This window comes from Salvelinus alpinus, chromosome 9 (assembly GCF_045679555.1).
Source record: "Salvelinus alpinus chromosome 9, SLU_Salpinus.1, whole genome shotgun sequence".
Classification (NCBI taxonomy): Eukaryota; Metazoa; Chordata; class Actinopteri; order Salmoniformes; family Salmonidae; genus Salvelinus; species Salvelinus alpinus.
The window spans coordinates 82,944,451-82,966,149 of NC_092094.1; the positions used below are offsets into that span (position 1 = coordinate 82,944,451).

Here is a 21,699-nt window from a genome sequence, read left to right on the forward strand (position 1 = left end):
ACAGGTGAAACAGATCAGGGTGTGACACCTATGATATTGATCAACCTAATCTCCAGACAACACTCACAGTTCATCCTTCGTACAGTCCCCAGTGCGGACCACCATCACTGTGTCCGAGGGTTTTACCATCATCCAGGCGTACTTACACAGGTGCTCCTTGTTGCAGTCCTTCTGCCAGTAGATGACGTTCCTGCGGTTTAGGTTGGCTCCGGCACAGGCGTCGTACCTCCAGCACCCTCCCGCCACACCCCAAAACTTCAGTTCGGCACAGTTCTGGAAGTAGTTGTCGTTGTCTCGGTCCATGGTGGTAAACCTATCGGTTGTCATGCAGGTAGTTCTCTGTGTCTTGGGTGAGAGCGTCTAAGGCAGAGCCCTGGAACAGACCAAGATGCAGCCTGAACCCAGACCGCTCTTCCTCCACCATAAAAAGGACATACTCGCCCATCTTGGTGATGGCAATCTTTGTTCACTAGCTTGACGCATAGCTTGTAGCGTCCAGGCCCTTGGGGGAGGTGGTGGAGGCGTTCGTTCCCCAGCCAGTGGTCACCAGTTAGGAACCCTGCTTGTATTCGACACAGGTGCGATTGAAGTCCACGCTGCTGTTAACCGTGATGTGCTGTACTACGGTCCAACTACCCTCTTGAATGGCGCAGTAGGCCAGGATGGGGTAGTCACCAGGCTGAATCAGGTACATTCCATCTCTGGCCTGAACCCCTGAACCCATCAACATCTCATAACAGTATCTGGGGTACTCTGCAGGGTGAAATAGCAACTAACTGAATTAACACCCACAGTACTTAGATCACACAAAGAGTTGATGGGTAACATGAGGTCAAGCTGAGTAAATCAAAGCAGATAATCTGGATTGTTTTTTCTAAGCATTACTTACACCTATTCAAGGTACTATGATGATGATTAAAGGGATACTTCAGGATTTTGGAAATTAAGCCCTTTATCTACTTCCCCAGACTCAGATGAACTGGTGGATTTGTATGTCTCTGCATGCAGTTTGAAGGAAGTTGCTAACTAGTGTTTGCGCAATGACTGGAAGTCTATGGCAACTGCTAGCATGCTAGTAGATACCATAGACTTCCAGACATTGTGCGAATCCTAATTAGCATTGGCACGCGAAACTACCTCTAACTTTCTTCATACAGGATGCAGACTCAGAAACATAAAAATTGTATCCACCAGTTCATCTGATTCTGAGGAAGTAGATAAGGGGCTTCATTGACAAAATCCCGAAGTATCCATTTAACCTGCCACTCCCTGTCTTTTCAGCGATGGACTAATCCATGGGATTTCAACGTGTTCATCAAACATTGATGCCCTAACATAATTTCTCAGCTGTTTAGTATGACAAAAGTGTGTCACAACGATACACTAATGCTCTTATTAGCAGATAACAAATGTGAAACGTGTATAGAAACGATGATGCAGAAGGGTCAATAAGTCATTCGGTCTAGACTTTGGCATTTGAACTACCTCCAGAATAATGGAGACTCAAAACAAACTTGTTTGTCTATCAGCAAAGATATGAGACTTAAAATGACCCCACATAGCCCACACATACAGTAGGGCTTCTCATTCTACATCATCAGAGAAGTAAAGCCCTTCTCAATCAATACAATTTGAAGCCCAAATTAAATCCCCCTGAAATGCTACATGACAACTACAGATCAGACTATTTAAGGTATTTGGAAGTAAGTATTTTATTATTATTATTTTTTAAACACAAGTAGTGTAGGAATGTATTTGGAAAAACACAGTTCCAAAACGCTATATACACACATTTTTCATGTTGGTGTTTTTTCATCAGAAATGATTGCTTATGATTGCCTTCTTGTGTGAGTGTAAAATAGTACTGTTCAGATGCCTTATTCATAGATTTAAGATGTGTATTAAAAAGTTTTTTTTTTGTTGCAAAATGCTGTACAGTGCCTAGTGAAAGTCTATTCACCCCTTGCACAGTCTTCACATTTTGCTGCCTTAAAGATATATCTAAATAAAAGGATTAAAGGATGGACAATTAAAGGATGGAATTTTTTCCCCTATAGATCTACAAAACCTACTCCACATATTCAAAGTGAAAGAAAGTTAGAGAAAATGTTCTAAATTAATTTACAATAAAATAACAAAGATGTCTTGATTGCGTAAGTCTTCACACCCCAGAGTTAATACTTGGTGGAAGTACCTTTGGCAGCCATTACAGCAGTGAATAATTTAAATAACATTCTACACATTTTACACATAAATACTCCCATGCATTTCAACCCAGGTCTGTTCGGTATTTAAAATAATGTACTTGGAAGTAAGTATTTGAAAATATTTTAAAATATTAGGCTTTTTATAGAATATTTTTTAAAGTACTGTCACGACTTCCGCCGAAGTCGGTCCCTCTCCTTGTTCTTGCGGCGTTCGTCGGTCGACGTCACCGGCCTTCTAGCCATCGCCGATCCATCCATTTTCATTTTCCATTTGTTTTGTCCTTGTCTTACACACCTGGTTTCAATCCCCCAATTACTTGTTCATTATTTAACCCTCTGTTCCCCCCTGTTTGTTTGTGAGTGATTGTTTATTGTATTCCGGTCCGTTATTGTGGCCTTGGATTTATTTGACGTGTATTGTGATTATTGTTGAGTAAAATTGCGTACATTACTCATATCTGCTGTCCTGCGCCTGACTCATCTACACCAGCTACACACAGACGCATTACAAGTACATTCAAATACTTCCAATAGCTGTAGTTGATTTAGGCCACATTATTTGAAAATATTCAAATACACAGATGTATTTAAACATCAAATAATCAAATACACATATTTGAACCCAAGTCTGCTACAGATACAGCCACACGTTTCACTGTAGAATCCATCTCTACATTTTGTTAGTAATGACATTACATGAATGTCCATACCATTAATTCCCTGGTTGAGGACCACCTTGTGCTCTTCAGAGGTCAGGAGATGTGTGCTTTCAGCTACCAGGGATTCAGTGTGTACTCCCATCAGACTGATCACCAGTGCTGCTGCTAATGCCACTGTCCATGTCCCACAACTCTTCTAACTGGATGTTCCTTCATGGTGCACAGACATGTGGATTCACCGAGTGGCAATCCATAATTTCTCAAACAATTTTACTACACTCATTCAAGAGATAATGATCAATTTTCATACATGGACAAAAATATGTAATTCTACTCCTGTCACAGTTCATAGCACAACTGCATACAATTACTAGAAATCCTACTTTAGTAACAATGAAACGTACTGAACTGTAACGGATGAACACCCTTATCTTCACTGTTACTGCACCACTGCCTGTGTGTGCTGAGCTCTGAGACTATCAGCTGTCAAACATACAGTACACTGTACTTTGATAGCACTAAACAGAGAGAGAAAGGTAGAGAGAGAGGGCAAATAAGGCTAATCAGGCTGCCAACCATAGACCCATAGTCCACGGAGATGGAGTCCTTTCCACACAGCCTCTACAGGCCAGTCACGACTGGACTTCAGCCTAAGCTTCCTTCATGTCACAATAGGAAACACCAAGGGTTAAAGCCAGCCTTTACTTATCTGTGTCAAGTGGGATGGTTACCTCATATCTAACCTTCCAAACACTTCCTCCACTCTTGGGAAGTAGAGATTGTAACCTTTGTCTTGGTGTTGCAACGTCAGTTTGTTTTAGTTGATCAAGTGGAACAACAAACAAAACATCTTTTAAAATTGACCATTAATCACACACATACCGTAAATTTGTTTCCCCATCCCCACACCTCCTGTTTCCACTTGTTATGCAAAGAGGTATTTTAGAGCTATTTGTGTTTTTTTTTAAAGAATTACAAAGATAGATGATCTTCAACTATAAAGTCCTAAACAAAGCACCATAATGATAAGTCCTAAACAAAGCACCATAATGATAAGTCCTAAACAAAGCACCATAATGATAAGGCCTTAACAAAGCACCATAATGATAAGGCCTTAACAAAGCACCATAATGATAAGGCCTTAACAAAGCACCATAATGATAAGGCCTAAACAAAGCACCATAATAATAAGGCCTAAACAAAGCACCATAATGATAAGGCCTAAACAAAGCACCATAATGCTAAGGCCTAAACAAAGCACCATAATGATAAGGCCTGAACAAAGCACCATAATGATAAGGCCTGAACAAAGCACCATAATGATAAGGCCTGAACAAAGCACCATAATGATACGTCCTAAACAAAGCACCATAATGATAAGGCCTAAACAAAGCACCATAATGATAAGGCCTAAACAAAGCACCATAATGATAAGGCCTAAACAAAGCACCATAATGATAATGCCTAAACAAAGCACCATAATGATAAGGCCTAAACAAAGCACCATAATGATAAGGCCTAAACAAAGCACCATAATGATAAGTCCTAAACAAAGCACCATAATGATAAGGCCTAAACAAAGCACCATAATGATACGTCCTAAACAAAGCACCATAATGATAAGGCCTGAACAAAGCACCATAATGATAAGGCATGAAAAAAGCACCATAATGATAAGGCCTGAACAAAGCACCATAATGATAAGACCTGAACAAAGCACCATAATGATAAGGCCTGAACAAAGCACCATAATGATAAGGCCTAAACAACTTACATTTACATTTACATTTAAGTCATTTAGCAGACGCTCTTATCCAGAGCGACTTACAAGTTGGTGCATTCACCTTATGATGTCCAGTGGAACAACCACTTTACAATAGTGCATCTAACACTAAGGGGGGGGGGGGGGGTTAGAAGGATTACTTTATCCTATCCTAGGTATTCCTTAAAGAGGTGGGGTTTCAGGTGTCTCCGGAAGGTGGTGATTGATTCCGCTGACCTGGCGTCGTGGGGGAGTTTGTTCCACCATTGGGGTGCCAGAGCAGCGAACAGTTTTGACTGGGCTGAGCGGGAGCTGTACTTCCTCAGAGGTAGGGAGGCGAGCAGGCCAGAGGTGGATGAACGCAGTGCCCTTGTTTGGGTGTAGGGCCTGATCAGAGCCTGAAGGTACGGAGGTGCCGTTCCCCTCACAGCTCCGTAGGCAAGCACCATGGTCTTGTAGCGGATGCGGGCTTCAACTGGAAGCCAGTGGAGAGAGCGGAGGAGCGGGGTGACGTGAGAGAACTTGGGAAGGTTGAACACCAGACGGGCTGCGGCGTTCTGGATGAGTTGTAGGGGTTTAATCGCACAGGCAGGGAGCCCAGCCAACAGCGAGTTGCAGTAATCCAGACGGGAGATGACAAGTGCCTGGATTAGGACCTGCGCCGCTTCCTGTGTGAGGCAGGGTCGTACAGGGTCGTACTCTGTACTCTAACTTATCTTCATGATGATTAAATATACAGTGAATTGTGTGGTGGTTCATTTTTGTATTATCAAATGAGGAGAGACAAACGTATCACACAAGTCAGAGTTATACTTAAATGGAATCTTTATTAGTGAGAGCTTTGAAATAGCGATGGCTGGTCGACGAATCACCATCTCTGATGATTCCTTGAGAGCCCCGAGACAAAAGTACAAAGGTCTTTTATAGCCAAGATACACCCCTTTCAACCTTGGGTCACAAGGTTAAGATTTGTATGAAAGATACCTATAATACATAGCAGACAGTATCTGCTGTGTCAACAGTTTTCATTGTACAGACCAGTGTCTCGCCCTCCGACTCCAAACTGGAACCATCTCTCTCTGGTACGGTATAGAACAGAAACATTAACTCATGCTCTGGAATGCTCTTTAGGTTTTATCACCCAAAAGACATCGTAGATCTCCTGTCAGTGTTATCTCCCAGAGGCCCATCCTCAGTAGAACACACATACAATAGTTAAGAATACTCTATTCTGTTGAATAAAACAACCATTTGATGCAATAAAAGTATTATAACGTAATCTTGCAATTTTGCTCTCACAATTGAAACACATTTCTTCATTATTTTGGAGGACCTCTGCACTAAGACAACACATACAAGTACCTTATGAATAGGGGAAGTAATATTTGTGACCTGACAAATAAAAACGTAGTTACACTCTCAGCCCTAGTTATCGGCTCTAACTAGGGCTTGGAGTATTTCAGTATAGCCTGACTAAAAATACATGAGAACTTCAGCTTTGCTTTCGGGGCAGTGGCGGGTGCTAATAACTAATTGTGCTGTACTGCTGCCCGGCTGGCAGTCACTCTGGAGCTGTCGGCACTGGCCAACACATGCTCCCACTGAGACTCACCTCTTCTCTCTCACCACTCAGTGTACCCCCTCTCTCTACCCTTTCTCTCCGACTCCATAAACCAACAGCCAACCATTCCACTCTGAAACACCACTGCCTGGCTGAACACAAAGGTTTCACACAACATTACTGGCATTTTCATTTAAAAATAATTTATTAATTTACAATAAAACAATTTCAAGTACCATTTTAATTCATCCAACACAACTTAAATTGGTTCTCTACTGTAACCAATCAATTGCACTCACTTTCATCCTTTGAATTAATTTCATACCTATGAAATTTAGTGAGGTTAAGTCATGTTAGCAATTGTGGACAAGGGTTGGTCATCTCAAATTGTAATTAAAATTCTTAAAAAATAACAAGGCACAATCATTGTCTGGAGTGGCTCTCTGGCACTCTACAGCAGGCACTCTTTGGGCACTGTTTAGGAGCCCTCAAATTAATTTGCTAATGCTTTTCCCCACATCAAAAGTCAAGTAGTGCAGATCATTGTGTCACAAGTCTATTGTGTTCTTATGTGGTTTCCAACTTTACAACGACATGTCATCAGGACTGGACTGGAGCTTGGCATGGGCCACCATTGCGATCAGGGCAATTGTAACAGGTAATAGTCTATAACCTAGAAAACAAGAACGAAGATGACAGAAATTTCACTAACACTATTTGCACTTGTCTTAGATATATTCAAATGACCATGAACCGTAAATTAGAACCCACCTTTGCTATTTCACCTGCACTTCCTGGAACTGAACTCAAATGAGGCTCCTGGTTCCAAAACTCCTTTAGCTGCTGTTTGAACACTTCGATATTTCTGCAATGATCATTAAAAACAGAGAAGTTTTAGTTACACATGGGGCGTGCCTGCTCCACAAAGAATACACATCTCCATAGCTTCTAGTCAGCATGTTAAGTAAACAAACCCATCCATAGATTGCGTGTCAGTTCCTCCACTTGCTGAGAGCTCTGGCCACCAATGTCTTAATACTGATTGTACCAATCGTAAACCAGCTACCAGGTGCCTGCAAGACAACATGGGATTAGTTTAGTTGGATTTTCAAGAATTTGTAATGAAAAGTGTGTCATTAACAGTGGTACTCACTCTTCATATGGAGTAGTGAGGACTTTTTTCACTAGGGGGAAAAGGTCAACACAACACCCAATGGAAACGCTGGGTGACTCTGACTCACCATCAAGGCTATCGGTGAAAGATAGAAAATAAATGTCATGAAACTTCAATTGTAATCATTGCTTTTTACCCCTTAAAATCAACTGAGAAATGTACCTTTTTGTTATCACTGGAAGAAAATCAACAAACACACCAGTGTCTTGGATCCTGAAGGAGAAAATAGCTTTGCTATTATAGAATCACAACTTTGTGTCAATAAAGCCTCAGATATTTCAATCTTGACAAGTTCTACTGTACCTTAAAAAATACGTAAGCAGTTCTCCAACATTTCTTTGCCACAGGGTCAAAGCTACACTCAGTCTCAGATTTCTTCCAAAGAGCACCTCTGTCATTGTGTTGTGGTCTTTTGACAACTGAAAAACAGCAGAGCGGTGGTGGAATACATTCAAATATTTGTGACAACAAGCATATCACGATGATAAGATAAACAGACAACCCACCCCAAAGACATTAGACAAATATAATACACTACTGATATTTCACACCTCTGTGAAGTAGTCACTGTTTTTTGAACCAGCCTCATCAGTCTTGTTAGGATGGGGGGCAGTGAGTGGAAACTCCCATGGGTCCATATAGAATATCTCTTCCATGTCCTGCACACAGGCCATTTCGTTCTCCTTGTTGGCCACATCATAAGTTTTCCATGTGGCTGGCTGCTTCCTTCGACAGATATTGAGATGGTGGGTCTTCCTCTTACACGACACAACCCGCTTCTGTCTCCCAGGGTTGTTCCCTGAACGACCTGCTGGACATCTACAGTATGAAACAGAAATATGGCTGAATACTCAGAAATACTACACTCAATCATAAATTATATGAAACAATGAAAAAAGGTGTGTACGTTGTTCCAGTTGAAGATTTCATTAGTGGCAATCAGCAGTTGAACAATACCCCCCGCCCCTGTTTTGGTAAAAAGCAGGATGGGGCTGGAGAAATGTAACCACTCTCAAATTCATAGAGCTACGGATACAATGACTGACCTTTCATGATATCAAAATTATAGTTATAACTATGTTTTGAGGCTATATAGTGTTTGTTACATTTTCTTTGTTTACAAACATTGGAGTAAGACAAGCTTATATTTGGTTCTGATAGGGTAAAATAGTTGAACTAAGCTCATGAGGCAAAAAAAAGTTATATTCTTCAAGAGTCCATAGGTATCATTAATTTATACATACAAAGACGAACGTAGCAATGGCAGATTGTCCCTTTAAACCCGTACTTTTGAAATGGCAAAAAACCTACCTCTTCTTCTTAACGTTTTCCTTTTTACAGAAATCCAACTAAAAGGTAAAGACATATTACAAAATCAATTTCAATGAATTGTATGGAGGTGTTACCAAAACATTGTTGATACAGTTCTATAATGTCTATAATGTATTGTTCCAGTAATATAATAGACTGCAATTAAGAAGAATCATAACCCCTCCTTGCCGAGACTTACCTCCTTGGTGTACTTTGGATGAGAGTAGCATACTCTGTACTGGACCATGTCCTGCTCTTCAAGGCTTTGATATTCTCCCTCGTCACTATCATGCTCCTCTGGCTCCCCCGAGTCCATCATCAATATCCTGGGGGGTAAAGAACACATTGCAATCAATATACATCAAAACTTCTCACACAAACACAAAGCTCTGTAAATGGTATGGGAATATCCAGAGAGAGAGAATGTACAGCTGTCTGTATAAGAACAACTGTTTGAAGGGTTGACAGCCTAGCGAGAACCTGAATTACATCACATTGAACATACACTTAAAAAAGTCAGAGATACATTAAGAGGCAAAATTATTCCCAGGTCTTTCTTTGGGCCTATGTTTGCATAGGGAAAGAATGTGTACTAGCTACACCATGCAAGTGGGTAAACGTGGTATACCCACAATTCCTCGCGGGCACGTTGTTTATTATTTTGTAATAATGATGTAGCCAGAAAAGGAGAGCAAGTTTGGCTAGCTATGTTTAGTGCCACTTTTGGTTATGTTGCACATTTCAATTTATAGGAAGCTAATGTCAGTTTACCATTGTCACGATACATATCTCTCTTAAAGTTATCAGCCAGTAAAACCGGCATTGTAGTTTTAACATTTGCAGCAAGAGAGCTCGAGACAGCAGTAATGTGAAAGGATAGCTACAGATGAGCTCAATTAACGTTGCTTGTTAGATAACTAAAACTTCCTCGAACTAACCTATTGTAATAGCTAGCTTGCTGTAGCTGCAATCACCTACCTGTCAGTGTTGATAGACCTTCTAAGATTTTCTGATTTCACAAGGCTGGTTTTGCTATCCGTTCGCCTTGGTTTCTTAACCCAACCGGAGCCCCTGTTACTTTTCTCAACAATGACCACACGGTTGGGGATTCATAAATGCACTCAATGTACAATAGGAATACTGGACTATTGTTGTGCACCCCCTAGTGTTCAACATGCTTAGTGCGTTCCAATTCAAAATGTAAATATTAACTGCTTTAAATACAGAATGAATGAGTTATCTATTTTTGGGAACTTTTAGGTTCATCCTATTCTCGTAGTGAATTGGATCTTTCACTGCTTCACTCTAAAATACTATTTTAATAGAACGTTAAGGCTGCTTGTATAATTGTATGGAGGCAATCACAAAGTGATACAGTTCTCATCAGTTAGAAAGCCAATGCAAGAATATATTAACTCAAAGTGAATGGATTGTCCTTTAAATGAGAACACATCAACAATCACAAGCACACATCAACAATCACAACCAACATCATCTGCTTTTATTGACTCATCATGCCTTGCCACACTGCATTTGCTGACTCCACAGTCAACTCCACAGGCTGCTGTTTCATCAGTTTGGTAGACTGATTCTGATTTCCTTATCAGAGACACACTGACTGATTGACTGACTGTGCAGTGCTCTAACACTACTGTATAAAACACTAGCACTACTGTATAAAACACTAGCACTACTGTATAATACACTAGCACTACTATATAAAACACTAGCACTACTGTATAAAACACTAGCACTACTGTATAAAACACTAGCACTACTATATAGTGCACTAGCACTACTGTATAAAACACTAGCACTACTGTATAAAACACTAGCACTACTGTATAATACACTAGCACTACTGTATAATACACTAGCACTACTGTATAATACACTAGCACTACTGTATAAAACACTAGCACTACTGTATAATACACTAGCACTACTATATAGTGCACTAGCACTACTATATAGTGCACTAGCACTACTGTATAAAACACTAGCACTACTGTATAATACACTAGCACTACTATATAGTACACTAGCACAACTGTATAGTGCACTGGCACTACTGTATAAAACACTAGCACTACTGTATAATACACTAGCACTACTATATAGTGCACCAGCACTACTGTATAAAACACTAGCACTACTGTATAAAACACTAGCACTACTGTATGAAACACTAGCACTACTATATAGTGCACTAGCACTACTGTACAAAACACTAGCAATACTATATAGTACACTAGCACCACTCTATAGTCCACTGGCACTACTGTATAAAACACTAGCACTACTGTATAATACACTAGCACTACTGTATAATACACTAGCACTACTGTATTGTACACTAGCATTACTATATAGTACACTAGCACTACTATATAGTACACTATAACTACTGTATAATACACTAGCACTACTGTATAGCACACTAGCACCACTGTATAGTGCACTGGCACTACTGTATAAAACACTAGCACTACTGTATAATACACTAGCACCACTATATAGTACACTAGCACCACTGTATAATACACTAGCACTACTGTATAATACACTAGCACTACTATATAGTGCACTAGCACTACTATATAGTGCACTAGCACTACTGTATAAAACACTAGCACTACTGTATAATACACTAGCACTACTATATAGTACACTAGCACCACTGTATAGTGCACTGGCACTACTGTATAAAACACTAACACTACTGTATAATACACTAGCACCACTATATAGTACACTAGCACCACTGTATAATACACTAGCACTACTATATAGTACACTAGCAATACTATATAGTACACTAGCACTACTATATAGTGCACTAGCAATACTATATAGTGCACTAGCACTACTGTATAATACACTAGCACTACTGTATAAAACACTAGCACTACTGTATAAAACACTAGCACTACTATATAGTGCACTAGCACTACTGTATAAAACACTAGCACTACTGTATAAAACACTAGCACTACTATATAGTGCACTAGCACTACTGTATAAAACACTAGCACTACTGTATAATACACTAGCACTACTATATAGTACACTAGCACCACTGTATAGTGCACTGGCACTACTGTATAAAACACTAGCACTACTGTATAATACACTAGCACTACTATATAGTGCACCAGCACTACTGTATAAAACACTAGCACTACTGTGTAAAACACTAGCACTACTGTATGAAACACTAGCACTACTATATAGTGCACTAGCACTACTGTATAAAACACTAGCAATACTATATAGTACACTAGCACCACTCTATAGTCCACTGGCACTACTGTATAAAACACTAGCACTACTGTATAATACACTAGCACTACTGTATAATACACTAGCACTACTGTATTGTACACTAGCATTACTATATAGTACACTAGCACTACTATATAGTACACTAGTACCACTGTATAATACACTAGCACCACTGTATAGTGCACTGGCACTACTGTATAAAACACTAGCACTACTGTATAATACACTAGCACCACTGTATAATACACTAGCACTACTGTATAATACACTAGCACTACTATATAGTGCACTAGCACTACTATATAGTGCACTAGCACTACTGTATAAAACACTAGCACTACTGTATAATACACTAGCACTACTATATAGTACACTAGCACCACTGTATAGTGCACTGGCACTACTGTATAAAACACTAACACTACTGTATAATACACTAGCACCACTATATAGTACACTAGCACCACTGTATAATACACTAGCACTACTATATAGTACACTAGCAATACTATATAGTACACTAGCACTACTATATAGTGCACTAGCAATACTATATAGTGCACTAGCACTACTGTATAATACACTAGCACTACTGTATAATACCCTAGCACTACTGTATAATACACTAACACTACTATATAATACACTAACACTACTATATAGTACACTAGCACTACTATATAGTCCATTAGCACTACTGTATAATACACTAGCATTACTGTATAGTACACGAGCACTACTGTACTAACAAGTCATATCCAGTGAGTTTAACCAAATGTTTAATTCACAAATCCTGTCAACAGGGAGATCAAAAGCACAGACTTCTGAGTTATTGAACAATACAAGCCTTTTAAGCGAGTTTCTCCCAGCTTATGTAAGTGGATCAGTAAGTATCCAGGGAGGTAACTCTATCCAGGTTGGCAGGGTGAGCAGTCTGATCAGCAGGCCCCCTCACTGGATAACTTTGGAGCTTTTCTCCCCAGGACTCCCTGCCTCTATGGAGATCACCTGGACCACCATCAATTAGACAGAGGAGAGCACCGTGGAGTACGGCCTGTGGAGGGGGACTGTTTGAGCTGACCGCCGAGAGCAATGCACCTCTTTTTGATAATTGATTTTACCTTTATTTAACTAGGCAAGTCAGTTAAGAACAAATTCTCATTTTCAATGACACTCTAGGAACAGTGGATTAACTGCCTTGTTCAGGGGCAGAACGACAGATTTTTTATGAACGGGATCAGAAGGGAGGGAGATCCACATACACAGGGTCACACTCACTGTCCTGAGACCTGCCTCTGCTTATGGTAGGTTTCCATGTTCACCGAACTAGCATGATGGATGTTTATGGCCTGTCACATTCGGTCATCATCATAGTATTGATAGAACAGTGTTTTCTTTCCTGTGTACCACTGTGGCAGTGAGGCTGGCTAGAGTGATATGTTCTCCTTTACTGCTCTGAATGAGAGTGCTAGCTGGAGTCCCAGGTTTTCCATCTATGGGGACATGGGCAATGAGAACCCTCAGTCTCTGGCCAGACTGCAGTAGTAGACCCAGGTCGGCAGCATTTATGATCTCATCCTAAGTGGTTAAGCGGCTAATTCCCGACTGATTGTCATAAGTGAATAGCATATCAATGTTGCCGTTGCATAATAACTTCAATCATAGTGGTATACAATTGTGGTTAACTTTGTGTCACCTTTCCTTGTGCTTGTTCCAGGCATCCAGGAGGGTGTCTGGAACCCGGAAGAGCTGTTCGACACGTTCCTGCACGGTTTTTCAGAGGAAGTAAAGGACGAGCTTGCAGCCCAGGAACTACCGACGGATCTCGACTCATTCATTGCTTTAACCATCCAGATCGATGGACGGCTACGGGAAAGTAGGAGGGAGAAGAGGTCTGATTGCGGTCCCAATCGCTCACTCAAGGATCCCACCTTGCATCTGATGAACTCCGGAAGTCCCCGGGGTCTTCGTCCCCAAGAGGATCCAAGCTTACCAGAGTTCCTCCAAGAGCCTCCGAAGACTGACGATTTGTCCCTAGCCGATGCAGCCGAAGGAGTACGCAGACTTAACACCCAGAGTTGTCTGTATTGCGGTACTGTCGGTCATTATGTGTCTACCTGTCCCTTCAAGAGACCTAGCTCATTGGTAGGAATGAGTACTCTGGTGGGTCTTAAGGATAATGTTGCTTCTTCCCCTACTCACCCCCCTCTCTATGCCACCCTGTGGTGGGGCGACCAGTCCAAGTCTCTCCAGATACTCATCGACTCGGGGGCTGATATGAGTCTTATGGATGTTACCCTGGCGTCCGAGCTGGACATCCCCACTCAACCCCTCTCCATTCCCATGGATGTTAGAGCGCTGGACGGGCGCTCTATAGGCCGGGTCACCCACCATACCACCCCCATCAACCTACGAGTGTCAGGGAATCACAGCGAGACGATCCAATTCCTGCTAATTGAGCCTCCGCAGATTCCTGTGGTATTGGGATTCTCTTGGATCCAGCGACACAATCCCTCGATTGACTGGTCTACTGGTGCCATCGTGGGCTGGAGCCCGTTTCATGCCCATTGCCTGAAATCAATAGCCCCTCTGCTGTTCGTCCTCTGTTGCCCCGTACCCTCCATATACTTCCTACTTTTCATCTGTCTAGATCTAAACCCATGTCTCACAGCCCTTTGTCTCCTGTTTGTTCAAGTCAACCAGCGTTTTGTCTCAGCTCCTGCTTTTCCCCAGTCTCTCTTTTTCTCGTCATCCTGGTTTTGACCCTTGCCTGTCCTGACTCTGGGCCTGCCTGCCGTCCTGTACCTTGGCCACACTACTCTGGATTATCGGCCCCTGCCTGCCTTGAACTATCGTTTGCCTGCCCCTGTTGTTGCAATAACCATTGTTACTTCAACACAGTCTGCACTTGGGTCTTACCTGAAACCTGATACTTTAGGTGACATATGGAGCACACTTTGGAAAAATTATGCAAAGCATGACGAACATGTGCTTTTTTGTTTTCTAGGGGACTTTGCATGTGACATGCATGAGGTAAAATATCAAAATATTTTTGTTTTCTGTACACGCTTGTCCATCACTGGTCAATTGGTAGAATGATACACATACCATTTATGCTAAGCACGTTCTCATGGGATTTTCATGACGTTAAACTATGGCATACAGAGGCACACTCAAAGCTTATGGTATCCTCAGGGTAAGATGTAAAAGTGGGCTCTGTCGTCATGAGTCTAGACCACTAAAGGCCATCTGGGTATCTGTTTAGATCCATGATGATATATGAGATAGAGCCACTCTGCCCCTGCTCAGTCTTATCTCTAGTGTTCGCCTTTTCATCAGCAGATCTTAAGAGCCTGGGCCATGGTTAAGACACACTGCTGTAATGAACTGCATAGCTGTGAAATGCCTTAATCCTGTGCTGAACTCTGGAATTAGGGACATAACACCTAGGAAGTACAGCACCAGGGCTCTATTCAGCCGAGACAGAGGCCATGTTTCCCTAAACCTAACTGGCCAGCGCTCTTCATAATTACTATGACATATACAGGTATTAATCCCCAATGGTATACGTCAGTGGCTGCTGTTTCCCTGAAATTAAAAAGCAAAGTTGGCTCATTTCATACTTTTCTCAAACATGGAGAAAAATGCTGGACATTCTGAGCAGACAACCACAAAAATTAATAACTGCAATTCATGCTGAGTTTGAACTGGAATGTCTAACTCTGTTCCGTGGCTTCCTTGATATTATAAATAGAAAAACAGAAATAGAAATTCTGTCTGAAAGCTCATTAAGGGCAATGGCAACTGAAAACCAGAAGACGGCCATGCCATCCACCGCAGTGTGTACATAAGCTCAATTGCCACCATTAGAATATTTGTGAAATTAACAGTTCTGGTTTCATTGGGGTTTTGTTTGGTATGCAAATGGAACATTCCTAAAGTTGTCTGGAAAGATTTACAGTACTTTAGCTTTAGATAATTGAATGTGCGTTTTACATTTATTCTGTCAGCGTTATTATTTCAGACTTCATTAGCACTAATACTGTGTATTATGCTGTGGTAAATGACTAAATCAAACTTTTTCAGGACAACGGTAGGATTGGAGATGAGTTCATGCGTCAGATCCAGTCCATAGCTGTCTACGTGCCCTATATGACCTGTTCTGGGAACCACGAGGCTGCATAGTGAGTAGGACCTTAACTTGACCCTCTCTACTTATTTACTCCTCTCTCGCTCTCACTCTCACTCTCACTCTCACTCTCACTCTCACACTCACACTCACTCTCACACTCACCAGTCATTCAGTGTTAAACTGATGATAAAAACTGACAGTGTTATGAAATCTTCATAAACAGTGAGTCAACATGGTTGAAGTCTGCTTACTTTCTGCTCCCCATTAGCCAATGCTTTCCGCTCCTGGTACATGTTTTGGTGCATTCTGTACAGGTCACATCTAATCAATGCTATTATTACATGGTTTGGGTAAAAACTCAGTACATTCTGCATTTCATATTGGTAAGACAGACTGCCAGACCTCCCCAGACTTGGTATCCATAATGTGCTACTGTACTGTACTGTGAGGCAGGGGTAGAATCTCAGAAAAACAACTTTTTGGTCAGAGTGGAGCAACCACAGCTTTTCCACTGTTGAAAACACTTTCGTCAACTCCACTGTGCCATTGGAACATATGGGAGCTATTTCAGCTTCTAAGTCTGGAGCTGGTTCAAGAACCACCTACATCTAAACAAGTAATCCTTGTCCAAAATAAACACTGGCTGAGACAGATCAGTTTCCTATCTTGCGTTTAAGCCAATGGAAACAACTGACAGAAACTCTATTTACCCCACAATGACTCTCAGACAAAGTCTACTGGGCTCAAATAAAATAAAATTGTATTTGTCCCATGCTTCGTAAACAACAGGTATAGACTAACAGTGAAATGCTTACTTATCAGCCCTTCCCAACAATACAGAGAGAAAAATATAGAAAAATAATAACACAAGGAATAAATACATAATGAGTAACGATAACTTGGCTGTATACACAGGGTACCAGTACTGAGTCGATGTGCAGGGGTAGGAGGTAATTGAGGTAGATATTCATATAGGTAGGGATAAAGTGATTAGGCAACCGGATAAATACTAAACAATAACAGTAGCGTATGTGATGAGTCAAAAGAGTTAGTGCAAAGAAGGTCAATGCAGATAGTCTGGGTAGCTATGTAGTCTTATGGCTTCGGTGTAGAAGCTGTTTAGGGTCCTGTTGGTTCCAGACTTGCTGCATCAGTGGGTGGCTGAAGTCTTTGACACATTGCCTGATATAGAGGTCCTGGATGACAGGGAGCTCGGCCCCAGTGATGTACTGGGCCGTATACACTACCGTCTGTAGCGCCTTGTGGTCGGATGCCAAGCAGTTGCCATACCAAGCGGTGATGCAGCCAGTCAAGATGCTGTCAATGGTGTAGTTGTAGAACTTTTTGAGGATCTGAGGGCCCATGACAAATCTTTTCAGCCTCCTAAGGGGGAAGAGGCATTGTCGTGCTTTCTTCACGGCTGTGTTGGTGTGTGTGGACAATGTGAATTCCTTAGGGATGTGGACACCGAGGAACTTGAAGCTTTAGACGCGCTTCACTACAGCCCTGTCAATGTGGAGGGGGGCCTCCTGTAGTCCACGATCAGCTCCTTTGTCTTGCTGATGTTGAGGGAGAGGTTGTTGTCCTGGCACCACACTGCCAGGTCACTGACCTCCTCTCTATAGGCGGTCTCATTGCCATCAGTGATCAGGCCTACCACCGTTGTGTCATCAGCAAACTTAATGATGGTGTTGGAGTTGTGCGCAGCCGCACAGTCGTGGGTGAACAGGGAGTTCAGGAGGGGACTAACATTATGACCACACCGCCCGCGTCTCGTGCACGAGCGTTGCAAAATACATTTACATATACATGTTATTCAATCATTGCACCCACACTTCTCACGCGCGTCAATGAGCGTCTGCGTAGCCAGGCGCTAAAATAGAACTTGGTTCTATTTGTGACGCTTGATGCACTGCAAGTCCTGCGTCTCCCATCTCCTCATTGGTTTTTAGGAGCATATACCGACGTAGGTCATTGAAAGATGAACTGAGGTCCACACTCCAGTCCAGTTGGTTGTGGTAATGCTCCTTAAAGTTGGTTGCCAACGGCCATATAAAGTCCTAAGTAGAAGAAGAAGACTGAAGGAGGAGAGATTACTAGAAACTAACTCGGTTTACCCTTTTATCTGAGGATTAATTGTCGGAGTAGAGGACCTTGTGCATTTCAGGTCAAATAGCAACCCAATGATTATATCCCAGGACAAATTAGCTAGCTAGCTACATTTCCATAAATGTTTAATGCTTTTCGACTTGTCCCCAAATTAATATAGTTGGTTCATAGTTTGTTTTGATATTTCTTTCTGTGTGTCCTGATCGTGTGTCCTGATCGTTAATAATAGCTATTGATAAACGTTTGTCAGATTACTCAACGGTATGCCTAATCATACTCTGTGTAACCCTGGGTTCATGATGGACAATCTTGATGCCCCTTAGATATAAGAGTTCCAGAGCTTAAGTCCTTGGAATCTGGGTTTAGGCTAACAGCTCAGTGAGAGATCTGCATAAAAAGGGCAGAGATTTACAGGCTCAGCCATTCAGACGTGTCATATCCAGAGGATCAGCTGCTAACACATCTCAAACGCTTATACCGTGTGTGTCTGTGTTTGTTCGTCTGTGTGCAGATGTGAGAATGTGCTTTCAGGTGTGAGTGTGTTAGCATAAGGGGGGATTGAATGTAAAACATCTAATCGTGCACCATAATGTTTGTGCGCCGTGTATCCCCAGGCCTCGTTTACTCTTTCCCAGTGTAATGTGCCTAGTCTGCCTACTGTCTGGCCTCAATTAAGGAGCTGCTAACTGTAGCCTGTTTTTCTTGGCCTTGTCACCAGACATTAGAACATGATATCAAAAATCAGTACCCTCCCCCCTTACTCAGATAACACCGCATTTTTTTCTGTGGTGCTCGTCAGAACCTAAACTCGTGGCAGCTTACTTCAGCTTTTTTTCCCGCCCAAAACCAACAGAGTAAAAGGCAATTAAGCCCGGCTGACCACAAGAGTCCTTAGCATTCCAGCTGCATGAGACCAGCATGTCCACATGAGACACTAAGGCCACTATCAAGAGCGCCTTTGTTCCCCTGCACATATAGATCACTGGCCCGTCTGAGGCAATAGGATGTAACTGGTGCCATTTGAAACCATGAGCCATGGCGTGAGCTGGTGATATTCAGACAGCAATTGTTTCTTTAACGTTTCAAAGAGCCTGGATTAAGTGGGCATCTTGTAGCACAGACTCATTAGTGACATGAAAGGGCAGATCTGATTGGTTAGTATGTGTGGTTTTTAAACAGTTAACGTTGGGGGGATAGTTGATTAGGATTATGAATCAGTCCATCCACATTGCATTTGACAAGGTTAAAGTTGGAACATCTCCCTTCAGATCTTTTTCTTGATATTATTTTCTAGGAAAATAAAACACATGGAAAACAGCCCGTCTAGTTACAACTAGGCCGTCATTGTAAGCAATAATTAGTTCTTAACTGACTTGCCTAGTTAAATAAAGGTTAAATACTTTCTTTTTTTTAACAACCGATGACTCACTGTTTGTCATGGGGACACAATGTCCATTAATGACACAAATAAGCTTTTTAAATTTTGCTAATCAGATTTTCCACTGTCAATAGGAGAAAAAAAAAGAAACACTTTTGAGCTATTGTTCTAGGTAGTTCTAGTTATTTCTCTTTGGACATGCACATGCAGTATATCATTCAGTATTTGTCCAAAACAAGTCCATATGTTATTGAACTAACAGAAGTGCTTTTTTATTTGTATTGTCCAGGGTCTCCTAAAATGTATATTGCTTGATGTATGCGGTAAGTGGAGTCCCAGAAGGAGACCTTGGGTCTCGTGTCCATCCAGCAGACAGTCAACTGCTTCCCTGCCTAGCCACCACAAGATGGGGGTATTAACCAGACTAAGTACAGTACCTTTGACTCAGACTGTGCCGCTCACAGGGGTTCACAGGCTCCTTCATACTGCTGCACATACTGTGGCTCCCATTCTAACTCACACAGGATGGTTTGTGATTATCAAGTATTTTACAGCATAATGAGGATTATGTCAGAATCTTCGTTGCAAATGGTAGACCGGTCTTTTGTTACAAACGGTTTAATCACCAATTATTGAGTTATCATAGCTTTTACCTTGACCATGTAATCTTAACCCCAAGGTTGCACTATCCCATTGACTAGAGATCCTCTATTATCCTGACCCTGACCTTTCCTTTTAATCTCTGTCCGGAACTGTCTCTGGTTACCCAACTCTGCATACCACCCTGCATCCCACTGCTGACTTGCCTCTGAGGCTAAGCAGGGTTGGTCCTGGTCAGTCCTTGGATGGGAAACCAGATGCTGCTGGAAGTGGGGTTGGAGGGCCAGTAGGGGATACTTTTCCCTCTGATCCCAAATGTGACAGTGAAGGGGACATTGCCCTGCATAGGGTGCTGTCTTTAGAATGTGATGTTGAAACAGGTGTCCTGACTCTCTGGGGTCACTAAAGATCCATGGCACTTATCATAAGAGTAGGGGTGTTAACTCTGGTGTCCTAGCTAAGTTCCATAGTGGACTCTAGTTCCCAAAAGCCTGTTTTAGCATGCACACTGGACAGCACCATTGAGAACTTAAACCATTTTGAAGTAGTCAACTGGGTGGGACTTCCTATGGGTTAAGGAAGGATCACATAATTCCATCCAGGTCACCAGAAGGGATCAGCCAATTAATTATACTTGTGAGCGAACATTCAATAACTGCAGGTGGCAGTAAATCACAAACCTTGACTTTATACCTGTTCAAACAACACACTCCAGGTGGCAGTATGCACCCTTTCAGTTTGTTTGCCAACTTATAGACGTAGTAGTCGAAGACAATTGGCTACTTCAAACTGGAGATGGCCTTAATGGCGCTGCCTGTGCAATCACAGACACCATAATGGGACAGATGCAAAGATGCGATGTCATTCATCCCCTCTGTAACTCTTCCACAGGTTGTTGCTGTAAAATAAATACAGTGTTTGTTCTCAGTTAACTTAATTGGTAAAGGGTAAATAACCCTGTCAGCTGACCTCCAGCACCCATACTCACTCAGGGCTCCCCTGGTGGGCTGCTCGACCCTGTCTGCCTCTTACATAAGCCAGGAGAGGTATCAGACTCCCCCATCACCTCACCACGTACTTTACTGTTTTAACTGGAAGGAAGATTGGCTCCCAGTTTTATTGGTGAAATTAAAATCTCTAAACTCATAAAGACACGGCTAGCTCATGGCTTGGCCTGCCGTTGTTAGTAACCGTCTTCCTAGAAAGGCTGCGTGTCAACACAGGTTTGGCCAATTGAAATATTGAGGGAATGGCACGTGTTTGGGTGGGTGGATAGCACGCCTGGGACTGACGCTCTCCAAGGCACAGGTTTGGGTTTGGGTCTTCTTTCATTACGGGAACCGGTTCTATCTGTGTGTGTCCCGGTCTGGTGGTTCTGGTGCTATAGTGTTGATAAATGACCAGCGGTAGAGGTGATGGAATTTCAGGAAATATCGGTTGATCGCATCCTGTCCTGTCTGGAGAGGTGACCACCGACAGCCCTTTGCTGTAGCAGGGGACTGGTGTAGTGTTTATGTGGAC

At 42.0% G+C, this 21,699-nt stretch overlaps 1 protein-coding gene and 2 pseudogenes across 2 annotated transcripts in view; 1 reads left to right on the plus strand and 2 right to left on the minus strand.

The window, feature by feature from the left end:
- Window positions 1–27: 27 nt before the first annotated feature.
- On the minus strand, window positions 28–3,767 carry LOC139530999 (fibrinogen-like protein 1-like protein; annotated as a pseudogene).
- Window positions 3,768–6,370: 2,603 nt separating this feature from the next.
- The window catches only part of LOC139530774 (KATNB1-like protein 1), a 75,029-nt gene continuing 59,700 nt past the window's right edge, over window positions 6,371–21,699 (minus strand). Inside the window, exons 1-10 of one of the 2 annotated variants that reach the window (XM_071327459.1) lie at window positions 9,653–9,776; window positions 8,874–9,000; window positions 8,675–8,712; window positions 7,915–8,182; window positions 7,667–7,782; window positions 7,526–7,576; window positions 7,343–7,438; window positions 7,164–7,262; window positions 6,961–7,054; window positions 6,371–6,862 (exon numbers count right to left, since the gene is read on the minus strand). In XM_071327459.1, coding sequence (XP_071183560.1) covers window positions 6,830–6,862; window positions 6,961–7,054; window positions 7,164–7,262; window positions 7,343–7,438; window positions 7,526–7,576; window positions 7,667–7,782; window positions 7,915–8,182; window positions 8,675–8,712; window positions 8,874–8,993 — 915 coding nt within the window. In that variant the 5' untranslated portion in view covers window positions 8,994–9,000; window positions 9,653–9,776 and the 3' untranslated portion in view covers window positions 6,371–6,829. Of the gene's footprint in view, window positions 6,863–6,960; window positions 7,055–7,163; window positions 7,263–7,342; window positions 7,439–7,525; window positions 7,577–7,666; window positions 7,783–7,914; window positions 8,183–8,674; window positions 8,713–8,873; window positions 9,001–9,652; window positions 9,777–21,699 lie in introns of those variants that run through there. The other variant, XM_071327458.1, reaches the window with a different exon arrangement.
- On the plus strand, window positions 12,957–16,144 carry LOC139531000 (acid phosphatase type 7-like; annotated as a pseudogene).